Source organism: Calliphora vicina, chromosome 1 (assembly GCF_958450345.1).
Source record: "Calliphora vicina chromosome 1, idCalVici1.1, whole genome shotgun sequence".
Lineage (NCBI taxonomy): Eukaryota > Metazoa > Arthropoda > Insecta > Diptera > Calliphoridae > Calliphora > Calliphora vicina.
Window position 1 is genome coordinate 140152593 of NC_088780.1, and position 22683 is coordinate 140175275.

Below are 22683 nucleotides of genomic sequence, written 5' to 3' on the forward strand. Positions count from 1 at the left end.
GAGAGCTTAACTATTTTTAGATAGGTCAATCGTATGGAGGCTAGGTGAAATAATGGCCCGATTCTAACGAAATTCAATAGGCTTCGTCCTTTGAGCACTAAAGAAGCTTGTATCTTTGAAATTGCGACCTGTAGTTTGATTACAAGGTTTATATGGACGGACAGACGGACGGACGGACATCGCTAAATCTTTAAGGTGAGTGTTGGGGCAATATTTTGGTATGTTCCAAACATCAGCACTAACCCAATATACCCTCCCCACTAAGGTGGTGTAGGGTATAAAAACTGTTACCACCACTGAATTCATCGTACTCGAATTAGGTAAAATCAACTAGCAAAGTGCTATTAATATGGTTTTTCATTTAAACATATTAAGGACATTTTTATAGAATAATTCACTGTAATTGTCATTTTAATAAATTTACGTTAAAAATTATGAATTTAGTAAATCCCTTTAAATGACCCTTGCTGTAATTAAGATGATATAACTATTGCACTTATTTTAAATTGTCATAAAGAAAAATTATATATTAAATAGTAAGTACAGAAAATTCATGTATAATTCTCAAGATAATAAATAGAGAATCTTTATTAATTTATGTCTGTGTATATTTAAAACCGTGAAATTCTTTTTGTATGCCATTAATAAAGAAAATAAACCTTCAAGCGACAAATAATAAAAAAAAAGATAATGAATAAATAAAGCAACTTCCCTCTTGGCACGAATAGAGCGAAAAGAGCCTTTAAGCAAACAGCAGAACTGAAAGTGCAAAAGGTTTTGGCCCAAGTACGCTTGATGGTCATCATTATAATTTATTTAATATTCGCAATGGTTTGCAATGATTCTGCTATTATATAAATATAAAATAAGTAAGAGTGTTATATTGGGCTGTGCCGAATCTTGTATACCCACCATCAATATGTAGGTTTGGCATTTTATGGGGACTTGAATGTTCAAGTCATTTTCTGAGGGGGATCTTGTATGGGGAACAAGAAAACATGTTGCCCAATTTTCGCCATACTTTACAGTATAATTTAAGATTACTTACAACTAATTTGTGCAAAATTTGATTAGGATTGATGCATAATCAACATGTTTATGACTGCTCAAACAGTATTTCGATAGAACATTTGTATAGAGGCTAGGTGAAATAATGAATTGATATTGCACATTTTGAATACCAAACAAATCTTATCAACGGAGAGTATTTGGGCTATCTTCTTTATTTGAGGCCTTATTGTTTTCAACATACATACAGAAGAACATATCGTCTTAGAAACTTATGAGGACCCAGAATATATATGGGGCATTTCATGTCAAGTGAACCAACTTTTGAAATCGATGTCTTCCGATCGGGATGAAATTTGCACCAAGGTTAGCTCTATTGGATAGTAACTCAGACACAATTTTTCAACAACATCGGTCGAGAACTCTCTGAGTTATAGGGGGTAAAATTTTGACAATTTGGTCAAACAGGGGTTTTTTCTTATCCATGTAACTTATTACCTATTGTTCTTAGCAAAATGTGTCCCAAATAGTATAGATAGCTATTTCTTCGATCTTTCGAAAAAAAATATTTAAAAAAAAAAATAAAAAATTTTTAATATTTTTTTTCCGAAATCAAAAACTTTTTTGACTTTTTTTTAAAATACGTCCTTTTTTTTTTTTTTTTTTCTTAAAATAAAGTTTAGATATTTTCCTTGAACACCTACTTGGTCGCTTAGTGGGATGCGAGTGGGATATCTATCAAAATAAATATTTTGTAACTCAAAACATAAAATTTTTGGCTTTTTTTGCAAAATCAAAAACTTTGTTGACTTTTTTTTTTCAACATTTTTTTTAAACATTTATTTTGATAGATATCCCACTCGCATCCCACTAAGGGACTAAAAATATCTTAAAGGAATGGACCTAGGCTTTCTTTTGAGCAAAAAAAAAAATTAAAAAAGGGCCCATATTGGAAAAAAATTTTGATTTTGCAAAAAAAAAGTCAAAAATTGTAAGTCTTGAGTTAAAAAATATTTATTTTGATAGATATCCCACTCGCATCCCACTAAGGGACTAAAAATATCTTAAAGGAATGGACCTAAGCTTTCTTTTGACTACAAAAAAAAGGGCCCATTTGGAAAAAAAATCGTATTTGCAAAAAAAAAAGTCAAAAATTGTATGTCTTGAGTTAAAAAATATTTATTTTGATAGATATCCCACTCGCATCCCACTAAGCGACCAAAAGGGTCTTCAAGGATAATATCTAAGCTTTTGTTTGACCTAAAAAAAAAGATTAAAAAAGGGTCCATTTTGAAAAAAAAAGTCAACAAAGTTTTTGATTTTGCAAAAAAAGTCAAAAATTTTATGTTTTGAGTTACAAAATATTTATTTTGATAGATATCCCACTCGCATCCCACTAAGCGACCAAGTAGGTGTTCAAGGAAAATATCTAAACTTTATTTTAAGAAAAAAAAAAAAAAAAAAAAAGGACGTATTTTAAAAAAAAGTCAAAAAAGTTTTTGATTTCGGAAAAAAAATATTAAAAATTTTTTATTTTTTTTTTTAAATATTTTTTTTCGAAAGATCGAAGAAATAGCTATCTATACTATTTGGGACACATTTTGCTAAGAACAATAGGTAATAAGTTACATGGATAAGAAAAAACCCCTGTTTGACCAAATTGTCAAAATTTTACCCCCTATAACTCAGAGAGTTCTCGACCGATGTTGTTGAAAAATTGTGTCTGAGTTACTATCCAATAGAGCTAACCTTGGTGCAAATTTCATCCCGATCGGAAGACATCGATTTCAAAAGTTGGTTCACTTGACATGAAATGCCCCATATACTAATGGTGGTCTGCTATAAATATTTTGATGTGTTACAAACGGAGTGACAAAATCAATATGTCCACCTTCTTTTTTGATGATGGGTATAAAAATATGTCTGTGTTATTTTTATGTTCTCTTTATTTAATTAATTTTAGCAAATGGAATGGAAATCAGCTTTACACAATTTAGGTTTTTGCAGAATACTCTGTTTTTTTTATACTTCAATTCTTTTAGAATTTACAATCATTTTAGAGTACGATTTTGTAATAATATTTATTTCTCTATTTTAAGTCTTAACAGTTGTATTTACTCATTTACTTGAGTAGATACTCCTCTTTAACAAATACCCGCATAGTTAGTGTCCATCAATTGCATTGGCATTTGTGTTAGAAAAAATGCATCTTTCTTTGAAATTAATTTATTATTTTTATTTTATTTTTCCTCTAACTATAAAATTTTTCTTGGTAGTGAAAATTTGTGATGCTTTTCAGTATTCTTAAACATAGTCTACTCATCTTATCTTTTATATCCTTTATTCCTTACTAATTGGGTTGGGATTGAATTTACGCTTGCATTAATTTTTATTTAATTAACAATTTCGTATCTAGTTTTTCCGACAAGCAGTCAAGATAAAGGAAACTGAAAAGGATGTCAAGGCATATTTTTGTTTTATTAAATATTTTGTTTGGTTTAACGGAATTAATTATGATAAATATCATGACATGGCAGAAGCAAAATAATTATATTGTGAACAACATACATATTATTTGTTGAAATGATCCTTAAAATATATATTCTATAGAAAGGATTACTTAAAACGAATTTAATAGATTTACCATCCGATGCAAATGAATTAAATATCTAACACACATCAAAGGTTATGACCTTTCACCTACCATACTTGAATTTAGTTTCTCCAATTTATATTTAGACTAGTATGTATTCTCAGAATAATAATTAAAATTCGAAATCATTAAAAGTGTATGCAAATAGTTCATCTTACTTACATTTAAACACAAATCTACTAAAACTTCTTACATATACTTGGCCTAAAATTTACATTCAATCATTATTACCATGTTAAATTGTACATGATTCGTTTATGGTCTTGTCACATGATACGTAGGTATTTAGCAATTTGTAGAAACTTAGAATATTTTATAATAATCACACGATAAGTAGGAATACATTTGCATTTTTTATAAGGATCATCAACTACATTGTTGTCGGAGGGAAACAGATTTTCTGCAGATGCATCTTAAATAAAATCTATACAAATGTTTGTGCATTAGATTTGCATTAGAAGGTAATGCAAATAGTTTGGACAGCAGTGTGCAATTAAGTAGCAGTATTATTGTATAATAAAACAAATAAGCCAACTATATTCGGCTGTGCCGAATCTTATATACCCTGTACCAAATTATACTTCAAAATAAAAATTGTAAATATTTTTAGGTAAAACAAATTTTTTTTTTGTTTTTATAATTTTTTTGGAACATTTTTTTCGAATTGTATCTATCATTAGACATCCATATTGTCTATATTAATGACTTAGTATCCAGATATAGGTCAAAAATCGAGGTTGTCCTGGTTTTTTCCTAATACATCAGCCATTTGTGAACCGATTTTCTCGATTTTAAATAGAAACCGAGCCGGAAGAATTCCGGAGATACTGATGTATGGATAGTGAATGTAAGTTATTTGGGGTCTTCGGAAAGTTGAGAAACAGACGGACAGACAGACGGACATGGCTTAATCCGCTATCTATAAGGATCCAGAATATATATACTTTATAGGGTCGGAAAATTATATTACGGAATGACAAACTTATATATACCCTTCTCACGAAGGTGAAGGGTATAAAAAAAAATATACTTAACCTACAGAAATCCAACATATGAGACCTAAACAAAGATCATCTATTTATTTCATTTCAGTTTTACCTTCGACTTAAATAATCCTCATGTAAACAAGCATAGCCGTACTAGTTTTATGAAGATCGGCCCATAATTGGCCATATCTGCTATATAAGGTTCACATCCGAAAAATACATTTTATCGCATAAATATCGATGTTGATAAATTATTTAACACAATTTTGTTTCAAGGATATAAGGAGTGAGATCGAAAAATCTTAACATATATAAATATTTGATATTTGATATTTCTTTTTTATTTTCTTGAATTTATTATTAAAACTTACAAAAAATATTATTTTTATAGTTCTAATCACTAGTGATGAATTTATGACCCTTTTCCGGAAACCTTCCATTAAGGTGTTTGTAGCTCTTTCGGTCACTTTGTTCGAACAGGTAGTCCATCTCCGTTTAAAATCAACCACACTTTTGGACACCTATTTTGCTCTTCAATTCTATCTTGGCAGCTTGGAGGATTTGCTTCTCTTGATACAAATACCACATTATTGTTCTTGTACCACTTAAGACCTTGCTTATCATAGTGACAGGATACCAAATCAGGCCAAAAATAAGTGGACATATTAAGAAGTCTTATGAATGGAAGCATAATTTTTTGTAAACATTCCTTGATGTAAATTTCGGTATTTATAGAGCCATTTGTAACAATTGCTGGTCATATCAAGAACTTTTTGGGAAAAATGTCAGCTTTTGGGTCCTAACCTTTCTACATTTCCTCAAGCATCAGCAATATAAAAATATTTAAGCTGCGAAAAATGTTCCAAAACATACGTTTCGTCATCCATTATGCAGCAGGTCTTTGTCTTTGGACTATAAATTTTTAGCAGAGTTCCTGTCAGGAACTTTTTCAACCTTGTTTGTTTTTAAACCTGCACTGGCTTTAATTTTTCGTATCAAATAGTCCGATTACTGATCTAACCGGACTGCTTTCCTACCGGATGTGTTGGGAGCTCTTTTGAAAATACTTTCTATTTGTAGGCTTTAGAAACATCATGAACCTGGTTTTCTATGAACGGACAAGTTCTCCCGATATTGTTTAGTAACATTGGTATTAGTTTGACGACAGACCTTTGATTGCTTGGCCAACTTTTTGTAGGACCAAGTTGGGTTTTGTTGAAAATATTTAATAATTTTAATATGCACGTTTTTCTCGTCACTCATTTTAATCAGATTAACAACAAATGAGCATAATTGACATTAAACATAACAAATGACATATTTGTCAAAAGTAACTTGATCAAAAAACAAATAAAATAGTACTTGGGTTAAAAGTTTTAAGTTAAAACATGTGTTAAGGTTTTTTCGATCTCACTACTTATATCCTACTACTTGGTTTTGTGACTATCCGTCCACAATTTTACAAGAAAATTGGTTGAAATTGCTCCATGACTTCCCTGATAAATATCCTAAATAAATCTTATATTAGTAAAATTTACATTACCAAATTTTGTGAGGACTAAAAATTACGATAAAACAAATTAATTTTGGAATTCTTCTGAATTCAATTTTATTTTGTATACAAGTTTCAATGTACCAAATTTAAATACATTTTGAAGAAAATCTTATAATTTCCTTTAGCTTTAACGGAAGCTGTTGTACACAGGATTATACTTATGAAAACTTGTTTCTGCTTGAAATTTTTCCCCAGCTGTTTATTCTACTATTATTATAATTTGAGTTTTCTATACTAAATAAATACATACAAGTACACACAGTGTTTGCCAATGTACATTAGGATGCACCATTTGTAGGGAAGAAACAAACTTTGAACGCAAGTAAATTAAATAAATAATTCATTTAGATGATATATTTTTCTAATTCTAAATCTAATTGAGCAAAACTTTTTCAGCTCACAAAAGTTAGTTGAAAATATAAAAATTTCAAATATATTTGATATAATTATAACTCATGTTATACCCTAATATAAATACATATGAACATGTGTTCAATTATTGCAGTTTCCATGAATGTATGTAAATGTGTGCATTAAAATAAATTACCTTTAGTCACTAATATACCATAACAAATGTGTAGAAGGATATACATATAAATATACTTATACAATATGAGAAAAATCAAAAATTTTGGAGAATTTGAGAACAAAAAAAAAATTCCAAAATATGTTTTTTATGAATCGAATGTCATTTTGTTAGTTGTATACGCCGATACTAATACCTGTTAAAACAGCAAAATTGATAATGTTTATGTGAAAACAAAAGTATGTCAATTCACAGTTTGGAAAATACGAACCTCTTTTTCTGGGCCTATGCGAGACAAGGTGGCCAGACAACGGTATGATTTCGAACACCGATGGTACCACGTTTATCTATTATAGCAAACCAAACGGAGTTCCCAGATCTAGCGGAGTTGGTTTTTTACTAGCTAAGGAAGCAAAACGGTCCTTTATAATGTGAAAACCCCATTCCGACAGATTCATATCTATTCGCCTTCGCACCAGTGCACGCATTATCTAGTATTCAGTGCTATGAACCTACGGAATTGGCTGAATTCAGGAAAAAGGAGAGGATATAAGGGAAGTCCCTAGTGGCGACATTCTATTGATAACGGGCGACTTCAATGTACAATTGGACCCCCCTAACACAAACTTGGAACTAGTAATAGGTTTCCAAGGAATGCGGCGAATAAACGTCAATGGTGAACTTTTGGCTGAATTGTGCGCAAAACAGAAACTCACCATCGGTAAGACTATATTTCTGCATAGGAGAATACATAAGGTAAACTGGGTTTCCCCTGATCACCAAACGGAGACTCAAATTAACCACATTGCCATAAGTAGGAAATGGAGTGGCTCATTACTGGATGTTCGCAATAGACGAGGTACTGACGGATTCTCCGAACATTACCTACTTGTTGGAGTTATTAGACTGAAAATATCGGCAATTCGGCGACAGAATATAACAGTACGATGTGGCCAAACTCCAGCAAGCAGTGTACGGTAAAGGCTAGTGGGAACTATAAGGAGATGATATAAAGAGGAATCGGAACATGAATATGTGCTGTGGAATGTGATAAGGGCTATACTCACGGAAAGTGCTAGGTAGCAAATCGGATACAGACAACATAGAATGATATAAATGCGGCAGGAACACGAGCGTCAAGAATAAGCTTGCAGATTCTATATTCGCCTATTGACGCCATGGTAAACGCAGTACTCGACGGGATAAGCGATCTTGTGCGGAAAACATAGCCTCAGACGCTCAAGCTGCGGTGAATATGCACAGAACTTGGGATTTATATAGATTGGCAAAGGAGGTCTCTGGCAACAACCTCCATTGCTTATTCCCATAAATACGGCCAGCCAAGAAGAGGCGGAAATAGTTAATGAACTCAAGAATGGTAAAGCACCAGGCGTGGACTACATCAACCCAGAATTGCTTAAGGCTGATCCCCATCTTGGTGCTAGGATAATACGGTCTATTATCGAAGACTTCTGGTCTTCAGATGCACTTCCTCCAAAGTTTCAAATAGACAGATGATGAAGATGTCAAATCGTTTATATATCTGGGTAGAGTCATATCAGCTCATGTGGCTCGCGAGATTACAAAACGCATCAAAACGGCAAACCAGCATTTGGGGTAGTGCAAAATGTCTGAAAATAACCCCAAATTCATCTGAAGACCGAGCTCTATCACTTTTCATCTAACGTACGTTCCGTCCTGGAACGCTAGCGTCTTGCAGTCCATTAATCGGTTGTTACGAAAACTGCTCAAGATATTTTAGCCGAATGTTATCTCAAACAGAGACATGTGGGAAAGAGCAGGTGAAACACCAATTCGTAACCAGATCATCAATGGTAAATGGAGTTGGATTGTCCATGTTCTCAGACGCACCAACGACAACGTAGCCAAGATGGCAATTGAATGAAACCCCAAAGGTAGTAGAAGAAGAGACAGACTGCAGGAAACAAATCGAGACTGAAACAAATTTAACTGGAAAGTCATGGGCTGAAGTGTAGCTGATAGCACGGGATAGATCACAATAGAAAAACTTTGTTATGGTCCTTTGTTCCACCTTGGAACCATTAGAAAAAAATATATATTATTCGATTAATCGACAGTTATTGATCGAACATTTGTTTTATACCAAAAAAATGTTCATTCGATATGATTTTTTTCATTCGAAAACCTAAATAAATACAAACCATCTGAGTTTAGTTTCAACGATTCTCCAAAATTTTTGATTTTCCTCATATACATCTTAAACCACATCCTTTGCAACATGAACTAGTTAGTTAAACAATGAAATCTATGTATGTAACTATGTAAGTATGTAGTATGTACTTACCAATAAACTCTAGTAAAGGAATAAACGTACGAACGCATCCTTAGAGTATGTTTCAGCAGCAACAGGACGATTCTTTACACATTTTCTATGTTTCCGTTGTTGTTGTCTTAGTATTTGCATGTTCAGCAACAGTGGCTGCAGTGGATTGTGAATTTGTTGAGGAAGATTCAGATGTTGTACTAGCACTGGATGTTTTGCGTGATGATGGTGCCGTCGCCGCTACAACATGTGTGCGCACAATTGGTGTTGGATGACTGGTTGGCTGTTGTGTGGGTACTTGTGATTGTGCACATGATGCTGATGATGTTGACGATGTTGGTTGTAGCGATGCAGACGATGCTAATGTTGAGGTTAGTTGTTGAGATGCTGATGGAGCTGCTGCAACTGTTGGTGTTTGTGGTGGCAAGGGTGAGTCAACAGTGCTACTTGTACTACCGCCAGTACTGCCCGTAGCATTTGTATTACGTGTGAGAAACCAACAATCCATCGGTGTTGGTTTGCCCTTCATGACGACTGGACCACGGTATTCTAGATGAAATGAATCATCCTGGTTGATCTCCTGGCAAAGTAATCTGCAAATGCATTATAAGAAACGTAGAAAAATTAATAGAGAACAAGATAAAAATAAATCTAACAGCTTTTAGGGATTAGTTTTAACAACATGTTATATTGACTGACTTAACAACTGGCTGTAGGAGATGCTCACATAGATACAAAGAGAACTTAGACAGTTTGTTAGTCAATCAATCATGTAGTAACAAGATGGTGACATTTTGTTTTTCTAATTTGAAATATTGGTAAAAATTAGTTTTGCATTAAATGAGTATTACAGACCAGCAGGAAAAATTAATTCCATGAAAACCAAACAATGAAAACCACCTGAATTTCTCATTTTGTCAAATAATAAATATTTCCAAATCAGGTTTGTTTTTGATGAAATGGGATGGAAACAAATATTTTTGCAACGGCTCCATACCCGTTGCAAACTTGTTAAAACTTGGTACACAGGTTCTCTGTGGTCTTTCAAAAATTTAACTTTGTCAACAGTTTTAAATTCGCTTTGTGCATAGTTCAAATTGTATATATGAATGGCGTAAAATCACTCAATCACCGCTTATCTAGTTTGTACAATATATACGATAGTTTCAATAGATTTTCCATTTATTTTAAAGACAGGATATTGAAACAAAAAATTGTCCTTGAACACAGGATAACTCAAGATAGTTATTTTCTAAAGATTTTACACGATTATAAGCCATTCTATAGTTAACAACACACAAAAAATTTCTCTTATCTCGAGATAAGCAACATTTCTTAATATATCGATGAATAATCAATAAACTTCAAATTCATATATTGAATAAAAATATTAGAAAATATGCCATGTAGTTTGTAAAAGTAACCTTTATCTTATGATATTCTTAGAATACCATTTTCAGTTTGAGGCACGTTTTCTCCAAAAGTATGAAACCAAAATTCAAAAATTTAAGACATGAATTTCTAGATATCTTTATCCAAAGGACCCTATTATAGTAGTTATCCTCTTTCTAATAAAGATATTATTTTGAGCAATACATTAGAATGAAAAACGTTCAAGGATTAATATAGGACTAAGTTTACAAAAATTGGACAATTAGTTATGAAACATGTAGAAGAGCTATATTCGACAGTGGCGAATCTTATATACTCTTCATCAAATTATTCTTTAAAATAAAAATTTAAAATTGTTATTTAAAATTTTTTTTAAATTTTTTTAAATTTTTTTTTTAAATTTATTAAAGACAAAAATATAATATTACACATTTTTTTTTAATTTTTTATATGTGAAAAAAAATTTAATGAGAAAAAAAATTTTTTTGGTTAAAAAAAATCGGATTAAAAATATTTTTTCCGATTTTGACCCATTGTAGGTCCGACTTACTATAACGTTATATACATCGTTGCAAAGGATTTTGAAATAGGTATCATAATATATCCATATTGACTTTATTAATGAACACATATAGATCAAAAACAGGTAAAAAAATCGATGTTGTTTTTTCCTTATATCTCAGCCATTTGAGTCTCAATTTTCTGGATTTTAAATAGCAACCGAACCGGGTCTATAGCGGATATATTGAGGTATGAATCATGTATGTAAGTTATTTGTGGGCTACACAAAGCTTATTTCAACATACAGACGGACATACGGACTTGCGGAGTCTCTAAAGAAAAATATGAAATAAAAGAAATTACAAGCCAAATGGAAAACTTTTATATATACTCTTGCCATTCATGGTGAAGGGTATAAATATACACAAGAACGCAAATTCATCTTTTAATTTCAATTATCTTGAGAACCCATTCCGAATTTGATCTGTTTTTAATCAATGCAATGGCTCATATTTAAGTAAAATCGTTGGGAAATGGAAAATAAATTTTTCCAAAAAAAATAAACTATAAAATCTACGACTTATTAGCTTTAATAGTTCGGCATAGTTCGACATGATTTCTGCAACTATACTAAGTTCATTGTAACAATATATAATTGTCTTACACATATAATTGTTGTTTTAATTGAATTTTAACAATATTTTAGATACTGTAAATATTAATATTTTATCACAATTATAAATATGAGTATGGTTCACCGAAACATAATTATATTTCGAACAACTAAATAATGATAAATAGGTAAACGTAGTACAACCATTAGATGATAAGTTTATATAGGCGTACTCATAATATGTTTAAGATGCAAACAAAATATGTTTACTTTTGTAGAATGCTTTTGCACTAATAAATTTTGACTGTCTGTAATTATTTATTTGTATAATATCTTCAGTTTTACTAATGAGAATAACAATAAATTTCAGCAAATTTATTTTTAATTATTTTAATTTAGTACGTTAAAAATAATTAAATTTTGTATTCCAAAAAAATATATTTTAATAATAATATGACTACTTTGGATCATAATATGAAATAATTGGATCATAAATACGATGACGTTGGATCATAATATGATTACTTTGGGTCATATTATGATTGATTTGGATCATAATATAATTACTTCTGAAAAATTTTAAAATCTGACAAACAGTTCTAAAGATATTAACACTTTAACTTTAGATATTTTATACGCAAACTTTAAATTTTGTTTGGCCATGGAAAACATGTATTACAAATATTGTTGAATTTAGGAAAGTAAAGTACATATTCGTATTCGAAAATATAACAAGAAAGAATATTGTATTCGGCTTTGCCCATACTATCTTTTGGAAATTTTCTAACAATTTTGTGTAGATTCCAATTATGCTATACACCTGTCACGTTTTTTCTCATCCGAACAAATTGACCCACCCTAAAACCCACCAACAATATAAAACGGGCTCCGATTGTTGTTAGTTTTTATATAAAACATTTATCTGATTCTCCCGATAGTTTTATATTTTCTATTACTTTATTAAAATTTTAGCTTTATTTCTTTATTAAAATTTTTGCTTATTCCTGAGCCAAAGTGCACAACTTGTACTGGTAAACCTAGGTAAATTAATATATGGTACATTTAAAGTAAATTCCTCATTGCATGAATTACTCTAATATAATAAACAACCACATACATAACAAACACAGATATTTCTACACACAGACTCACACATAGATATTAGGATGGCCCTTAAATGGACTTGTTCGATTTTCAATGATTTCAAAATCTAAAATTGTTTTTTATCATCTAAAAACCAAATGCTGTGAATTTGATCAAAATCGGATAAGTTTTATTTGAAGTTATGGGTCAAAGAAGTAGTATTTTTTATTTTACTTCCACGTGGATGTTTAAATATAAAATTTTTATATTTTCTGTCAGCGTTAACCCATTTGAATTTGATACCAAAAAAGAACATAACATTTCATGCATATCTCAAATTCTAAATTTTACAATTCAACATGTTTTTAAACAAAAATTTCAAAAATTAAAAAAATAATTTTCGATTCTTATAAACAATAAATGAAACTGTTGTACATACTATGAGTTAGTATGTGACCTACTTAAAGTTAGCAACTTTTGATGAAATTTAGTTCTTGATCAAAAATTAAAAAAAAACATTTCGTAGCATATTTCTAAATATTTAATCTCTTATCCCCTTATTAATAACAAATTTTTAGTTTTACAAAAGGCTTATAAAACAAATTTTGTTTAAAACTGTTTATCGGCTCAAAACATTCCAAAACTGCTTTCAATAATTTTGGGTTACCAAGAATCGACTGAGTCTAATATAAGTAACACCCTAATTCATATGCAGCATCACTGCAGGATAGACTGAATGAATTTATTTTGCAATATATTTCGGTAGAATTTTGCATGCAAAAACAAACGAACGAACGAACAAACAAATGTGCTGATGTGGCATAATTTTCTCTTAAATTATCAGATAATGTGCTAAGTTGCATACGTTGTTTATAAAATAAACTCGAAAGCGATTGTGAAAATAGAATTTCTTGGAAAATATTTATGTAGTTGCACATTCGTTCATTCTCACACTTGCATCCTTAGATTTCTTGTATGAGAGTATTAAAGTTTAACAGACAGTTAAATATAAATACTAGAAAATAAGTACGTTCATATGTACACTCAAGGAAAAGCTGCAACTTAAAAATGAGAACGCGTCATATTAATTCAATAATGTTCATTATAATAGATGTTAATAGAAAAATTATATTGAAATACGATAAATCAATAATTTTCAGCATTAAATTAATATTGTTCGATATTGAAATAAAAAATTTCAATATTACTAGACTTTCGTTAATGTTTCTTATTAATTCAAAATCGTTTTTATTGATTTTAAGTTGTTTTTTTCTTTGGGTGTATGTTTTATATATGGATGTATGAATCTGATTCTGACTCTTATAATGCGGTGCATTAAATTGACTAAAATTATAAATGTGCGCATTTAAATGTAGTGACACAAACATATATGTATACTAAAGCTACGTTCACATTGTTGAAATATTTGACGAAAAAACGTAACCACGTTGTTTCCTCTTATAAAAGTCATCTAAGATCATATAAACATTTGTTGAATATAGTGGTTACATATTATCTTCAAATATTTGATCAATCAGAAGAAACATTTCCAATGTGAATGTACTACGGCGGCCCTTAGTATTATTTTATGATCCCAAATTAATCTCCGTAATCTAAAAACCAAATTCTGAAAATTTGAGAAAAATTGAATATCGATAACCCTGATAATTGGTAATTGATATCAAAAAGTTAAAAAATTGCATTCATAGTGCAAATCACTAATTTTACATTTTCAAAATTTTTTTAAACGAAGTTTTGAAAAATGAAAAAAACTGTTTTCGTTCTAATAAATGCAAAATATTTTAAATTTAACAGTTGAACTTATTAATAATTTTTAGTAGGGAGTTCTTATTTTTATATTGGGTGCATGACCTAAAAATATGGGATTTACAATTGATTTATTATCTTTTGAATGCGGTTTTTGTATTTAATAACTTATATGAAATTTTGAAAGATACATATTTGTCATATATTCTCACTTAGTTATTGAACATTATAGTGTAAACCACAAAGTTTTTTTCTTGCTTCGAAAATGTCAAATTTTTTACCAAAAAAGCGTCATATGCGGGAAGTTTTGCGTAACTTCTTTAAAAAAGGTCCCGTTGAAGCCATCCAATTGCTCACCAAAGCTTTTGGTGAATGTGTTACATAGGTTTCAAGATGAGACAGATGGTTTGTGCCGTTTAGAAGTGGTGAATTTGACATTGATCGCCCAGGTCAACCTAAAAAGTTTGAAAACCAAAAAACCATGAAGATTGTTGTCAAACTCAACAAGAGCTTGCAAAACAATTTGGAGCTACTCAGTCAGAAATTTCAACACAATTTGCAAGCAGCTAGATTCGAATGCAACCGATTCGTTTAAAGTGAGCATTGACGGAAAATGTAATATTCCATCATGACAACACTCGGCCACATATTGCAATACTTGTTAAAAAGTATTTAGAATGAAGTGTTTTTAAAGTTTTGTCTCATGCGCTTTATAGACCAGCCATGCGCCGTCCAACTACTATTTGTTTCGATCGATGAAGAACAATCTCTCTGGGTTAGGCCTTACTTTGGAATGGAGTATCCGATATTGGCATGATTCGTACTTGGCCTCAAAAGATGAGCAGTTCTTTTTGAAAGCTGGGAAAATGTAATAGCTGGAAATGTCCAATACTTTGAATAAATTTATATTGTACAAATGTTTCAAAATAAAAGCTAAAATATTAGACTTGACCTCAGATATAAAAGGGTTAGCGATGTCTCAGAAATTTAAAATTACGAACACATTTGCCCAATTCACAATTGGTGTCGTAGCGTTGTATGTCGTAATTTTTTTATTAATATTTTGTTTCGAAAAATTTGTTTGAAAAATATTTATGACATACAATGCTACAACACTATGACATCAATTGTGAATTGGGCAATTGATTAACAAAATAATGTATTTTTAAGAAATAATTTTAACAAATTTGTGACCAAAAACCAAATTTACTCAAATCCGCATATTTCAAAGCAAGGAGCTCGATCTGTGATCACTCATATTTCTGACCAAAAATCGATTTTTTATATAAAAACTCAAAATATCTAAATTCGCTAATAACTTGGCCAATAAGCGTTTAATCAGGAAAAGGAGCTCGATCTGTGATCACTCATATTTCTTAGCAAAAATCGATTTTTTTATATAAAAACTCAAAATATTTAAATTCGCTAATAACTTGGCCAATAAGCGTTTAATCAAGAAAGGGATTTTTCCTAAAAAAATTCGATTACTTATATAAAAACTCGAAATATGTCCATGGATTTACAAGTATTCTGTTGTTGCAAGACTTAGGTTTTTGACAACAGACTTATGAATAAAAATGATCATTCAATAATACGTTTTTTTCTTTTTAACTATTTTTACCCTTTTCAAACCGCTTCCCACAAATTTACAAATCGAACACAAGCATTTTTTTAACTTTTACAGGACAACTGTCGGGTCAGCTAGTAATAAATAAAATGTAATATCGTACGTGATATACCGTATGCGATATATTTGTATCTAGTAGTAAAACAATATACATATATTCGGTAAATATATGTATACAAAATCGTAAAAAAAATAAATAGAAAATACATATTCGGTTTCAATAAACAATTCGATAATAGCAAAAAAACAATCAGAGTCAAATTCATTTCATACTAGATGCTAATTGGGAGCTTAGTTAAAGCCGAAATCTTAGCTTAAAACATACCAATTAAATTAAAAAACATGTAAGAAAGTATGGTCGGTGAAGCCCGACCATATAATACCCTACACTATGTAAAAAAGTAAAAACATTTTTCTTTTAAAATTTCAATAATTTGTACTTTTGAGTGATTTTCGGAAGTGGGCCTTATATGGGGGCTATGACCAATTATGGACCGATCACCATGAAATTAGGTCGTGTGATTTGTGTCTATATGAAAGTTTACTATGTTGAATTTTGTGAGTATACCAACATTTTTAAGCGATTTATGCACGTTAAAGTGATTTTCGGAAGCGGGTCTATATGGGAGCTATGACTAATTATGGACCGATCATAACAAAATTTGGTGACATGAATTTTGTCTATATAAAACTTATTTGGAGCGCAATTTGTGGAGATACATTTATAAATTAAACATTTATGACCGATAAAGTCCAATTTCGGAAAAACATTTGTATGAGGGCTAGGTGAAATAATGGACCGATTTCAGCCAGTTTCAATAGGCTTAGTCCTTGGGCCGAAAAAATAATATGTACCAAATTTGATCGAAATATCTTCAAAATTGCGACCTGTACTCTGCGCACAAGGTTTACATGGACAGCCAGCCAGCCAGCCTGCCGACCAGACGGACGGACGGACATCGTTTAATCGACTCAGAAAGTGATTCTAAGTCGATCGGTATACTTTAAGGTGGGTGTTAGACTAATATTTTTGGGCGTTACAAACATCTGCACAAACGCATAATACCCTCCCCACTATGGTGGTGCAGGGTATAATGAAATATAGTCAGTTTAATCTATTATTTTTGCTCTTAAAATACTTTCACTTAGTAACATTTTAGTGTTTTCTCCTATTCAAATCATCATGAAAAAGTTTTAATGGGTTTTTGTTTTTTTCAGTCGTGGTTGTCATTCTCGTGGATTTAGGGATCTATAATTGGTTTGTATCAAACAAGTTCTTTCTTTTCAGCTCACAAACCATTAATACTGATGAATTTTATTGTCCTACACCAACATAAATAAGTAATAAGTTATATAAATAAATCACGCGATCGGCAATGCGATTTGTTAAAGTCTTTTTTCATGCACTTCAATGATTTAACAACAGCTACAACAAATAGCACATCTTAGCAAAAGTACTCGTGTTCAGTAAGGCTAGGGATCAGGCAAACTGTCAAATGTATTTGATAATTTATTTAAAGGACAGCTGAGAAGATCTTTAATTATATAATTTTGACAATACAGAAAACATCATCCAAATACATGTATTAATTGGCGAGATATAAGCTAAAATTGGTTTTTGAAAACAAGATTTAAGTGAAAATTATCATATAGTTGTGAGTAAAAATAAATACATTATTTGTCAGCGAACCTAGTATTCAGTGGGTGTGGTTTTAAATATTAAATTAAAAGCCAAACAATTTTTTGAAATTTCCAAACAATTCTTAGCCAAATAAAAATTACCAACAAATTTCCAGTATGTTATTTTAAGTAATATATAATTTCAGCTATAATATATCACACTTGTTTCACTTGTTTCAGTTCTTATGTGTTATTTGTAACTGCGGAGGAGTGTTTTACTTTTATTTTCTTGGAATGCGAATATATTATTGTAAGAATTATTTGATGTAATAAAAAGAACATACATGCGAATAATGCATACAGTTTAATTTATTACATTTTCAGTAAGAGATTCTTAATTTAATATAAATTTGTGCTCGAGTTCTTTACATCAATCTCTGATGTTTTTTTTACTGATTCTTTGATAATTTAAGCTTAAAAATGAAATATTTATAATAAAGCTTTTAACGGTCTGGTTATTTAAATTTAAAAATAATTAAATAAAAATTACATGTCTTTTTGAAAGACTTTTTCGAATTTCATTATAATTTATTGTAATATTAATGCATTAAACACATTGAAGACAGCAGGCTTCCGACTTCAATCTGTCAAAAATAGAATACACACGTTTATATGAAGACGATTCTTTTGACGACAGCACAACTTCACGACGACACGACTTCGTTTGCTGCTGCTGCCCAATTAGGCTAATTTCTATTTTTGTCAACTTCAAAACAGAAATAGTGTTGCTAATATAATAAAAAATGTAAATCAAATTAGTGCTTAAAAAAATATATTTTTTTTTACTTAATTAAGAGAAGTTTCTGATAACCATATTGAAATGAATTAATAACAGGTACATAAATTATTACCACATATATATATTTACTCAAAATAATTGTTTAACGTTTAATTACTTTGGAATTTTGTACGGTTATTTTTTATTAAAATAAAAAATTAAAGTGACATCACTGAATTATAAATCAGCTGTTTACTTTGAAGCTGTCGTCTTTAAAAGAATTCACCGGCTGCCGCACGGCTGCAACTTCAGCCAGCAGCATTTGTGTTCGTGAAGTCGTGAAGCCTGCTGTCTTCAATGTGTTTAATGCATAAGGCTTAATTAGTTTGACTTCGAATTCATGGGCGATTACTTATAATTTAATTTTAAATTGCAATATTTTTTTAAAAAAATAAAGAAATTAAATGTTGAAAAAATCTGACATCGCACAGTGGATTATATAAGGTGAATGCATCTCATAATTGATTTTTGCAAATGATTGAAATTAACCATAAAACAAGTTCTATCGTAAAGCAAAGATGTCAGGCAATAAATATTTGCAGAAATTATAGTTATTATGTCAACAGTAGTGTTCGAAAATGGCAACAGAACACACTACTTTCGACTTTAAAGATTTGGAAAGTTAAAATTATACCATATTCAGGGGCGTATTTTTAATATTTATAATTGTTGTACCTTGTCGGAAAGGGTATCTTGTCCAGATTCTATCTTTGGAATGAGTTTTGTATATATTGTTAGCAGATTTGAAATGTATTCATTTAAAATATATAATGTTTTTTGGCTTGCCTACGTAACTTTGACTAGGATTTTAACTATTGGCTCCGTTAGCCGCCGATCTAGTTTTAACATAGAATTAAAGTTTAACTTATTATCTAAAAGATATATCAAAATTAGCTGTCGTTTGATGCCATTAAACAAATGGAATGCAAAAATGTTGAGCAACTCAGAAATAAAAAAATAAAAAATATATAATTTTTTTTTTTTGGATTTTAGTTGCTTTGCATTGCTTATTTTTCTATGATAGCTTATAAAAATTATATATTATATATAAAGTAAATTTAATTCTTAACAAAATAGTGTTTTAATTCTTTTAACCGGATGAAAATTGTAAAAGTTATTCATTATTTCATTAACACCTTTTATAGTATTTTCTCGCTCAGCGCATATGAATAAAAGAAACAAAAACAAAAAAATTATCTTTAATTTACAATACGATTTTAATAAGTAATGTCTATATAAAATTATCTTTTTCTATGAAAAAAATAGGTTTTCATAGAAAAAATTAAAATAACTTGTGTTTAATTTGAAAAATTAGGAAAAAAAAATAAAAAAGCGAAAGTTTTTATAAAAACAAACACAAATTCATGAAATATGCAGACATTTGTGAAAGATTAATTCAATGTCTCTCTATAATTGTTTAAAATTTTGAAATCGGTCTAAAAATATGTGAGTTAGAGGTACTATAGTACTATTACTTTTATACAATAACTCCAAAAAAATCCAAAATGTATTTTTAACCATTCATAAGTTTTTTTTTTAATAATTCGATTTTTATGACTAAAAATAAATATTAGAGATTAAAATCCCACCTATTCAATAAAAATCTTACAAAAATCCTCATCCATTTAAAAGTTACAGATTTTTGATCCGAAAAACCAAAGACCAAAATTTTACATTTTCAAATTTTTTTAACCAAATTTCAAAGAATTATTTTTTATCAACTCTAATGAATGAGTATTAAAAATATAAAAATTAATGTTTCTAAATAATTTGCAATGGGCGGATTTCGTTAAAATTACATTTAGTAGCTTATTTTCTAATATATAAGTATTGTTAGCTAAGAGTGCAAATGTGCTAAGTCCCTTTTTCAAATCTGTCAATGGAATTTTATTACTTATTTGGTATGATTTATAATGATATATAATCATAGTTGGCGACTTATAGGTCCTGTTTTCGGACTTAGCACATTTTCTACTACTTATTTTGTTATAACATTTTTTCTTTAGTTTTGTCTATTTAACTCTGTTATTTATACTCTCTATTGTCACAAAATTTGTTCTCGGTAAATGAGATGGTAATAAATTTTAACATGATCAAATAGTTATTCAAATTAATTATTTTTGGTTGAAATTTAATGAATAATCCAACAACTAATACAAGTTTGATTCTCTTATATATAGCGTGTTTTTTTAGAGTTACACAAGTTTAAATCATAATAAAACAAAGAAATATATTCTTAATATAAATGAAGCAGCTTTATTGGATAGACAATTTTAGGACATTAATATTTAAATAATCGCCTTGGCTGGCGCGTACAAGGCGCGTAAAGTACACAAATATGTCACGTCATCGGACGTGACATTTGTACGCCTATAGAGTGGAATATATTTTGCAAATATAAGAGTATCTGAAAAATAATTTGGTCTTTATGTTCCACTCAGAGATTAATATATTTTAAAAAAATAATAAGTTCTTTCGAAACATTGTTGTCCAAAATATCGAGCGAAATAAGGGTATATCGTACGTGACATAAAACGGAAGTAATTTTGAGGTATACCTCAATACATGTAGAAATATGCGAAAATTTGCGAATCGTGGGAGGCGTTATATTTTCTTTTAATTTCTTACACTAAACCAAATATTTTTCTTTAAAATCCATCATAATATGATGGATTTAAATATTATTTAAATAAAAATAATCTTTGATTTTATAATAAATAAAATTTAATATCGTACGTGACATACCTACCGTAAGTGACAGAGTTGTCTATTATATTAAAACAATATAAATTCTATAAATATATGTATACAAAAATTAAAAAAATAAAAGATATATTCGGTTTCAATAAACAATTTGATAATAGCGTAAAAACAGAGTCAAAATCATTTCATAATATAAGCTAATTGGGAGCTTTATTTTCGCCGTAATCTTAGACTAAAAGATAATAATGAAATTAAAAAATTAAATATAGTCAGTTTAAACTATTATTTTTGCCCTTAAAATCGAAATATTTTTAAGAAATAATTTTAACAAATTTGTGACCCAAAACTAAATTTCATTGAAATTCGACAATTCTAAATCGGTGCCTATGCTAAACCACAATAGGAGCAATATTAAAATTATTATTTTTAGAATTGAAGAAAATTTTTTTTTTAATTTTAGATAATATGAATTTATAAGTTTTATTTAACTATTTTAAATTTAACCATCTATAAAATACAAATATTATTTTTAATTGTATTTTTTTTCATAAAATTTATTTTTTTTTTCGATTTCTTTTTTATCGATATCTGACCTTGCTTGAATTCTCAGGTGACGGAGCAAAAAAGTGCAAAATAGCAAATTAAGCATATTGCATCTTAAAAAAGTACTTTTTTTTGTCGAGTTTCAGTACCATTTTATACTCCCACCACTATTTGCAAAGCTCATATTTTACCTTTTAAATATTTATATAAAACGACAAACTGAACATGCCAACAACTCTCTACGATTGGTGATAAAAAAGGGAGAGGACAAGAGAGTAATAAGAATAATTACGTTTTTTTTCCAAGAGCAAAACTGATATAGTACAAAATTACTGTGAAGTTAGTACGCGTATTACTTTTGTGAAATAAACAAACGCACGACTTTTGTGCATAGAAAAACTAGAAAACAGAAATTAAATAAAAACATTATTAACAAGATACTTACGTACCTACATATATGAAAAATATTTTAATCAAATTGCATAAACTAAAAGTATATAATTTAATTAATTATAAAGTAAATAAAAGTTATTTATTATCAATTCTAGTATTTTTTTAATTTTTTCTTAATACATACAATATACATATATGTACATGTTTCTAGGTGCATGTTTAATTATGACTTGCGGTTTTAATCTGAAATTTTATGTTTGTGGTTTTTTACTTGACACGAATATAAAACATTTTTAAATATTTAAAATTTTAATGCATTTTTATAGCTATTTAAGAAATATTTATTATATTCATTACGAGTCACATTGAATAAATGTAAATAATACCTTGTAGAAAGAATTTAATGAACAAAACAAAACCAGAAAAAATTGTCTTTTGTTTACCACCCTCTACAATAACAGTGTGTTTATTTTGTTTTCACTCTCCCCCACATTGATATGTGGAGAAATGAGGGAATGCATTGTGAAGAAAAGAGAGAAGAATGTATGAATGAATGAATTTTAAAATGTG

At 29.5% G+C, this 22683-nt stretch overlaps 1 protein-coding gene across 1 annotated transcript in view; it reads right to left on the bottom strand.

Annotated features, from left to right (window-relative positions):
* Gycbeta100B (guanylate cyclase soluble subunit beta-1-like) overlaps window positions 1–22683 on the bottom strand; it is a 332225-nt gene that overhangs the window by 23487 nt on the left and 286055 nt on the right. Inside the window, exon 15 of the mRNA XM_065508967.1 lies at window positions 9055–9626. Coding sequence (XP_065365039.1) covers window positions 9140–9626 — 487 coding nt within the window. The 3' untranslated portion in view covers window positions 9055–9139. The remainder of the gene's footprint in view (window positions 1–9054; window positions 9627–22683) is intronic.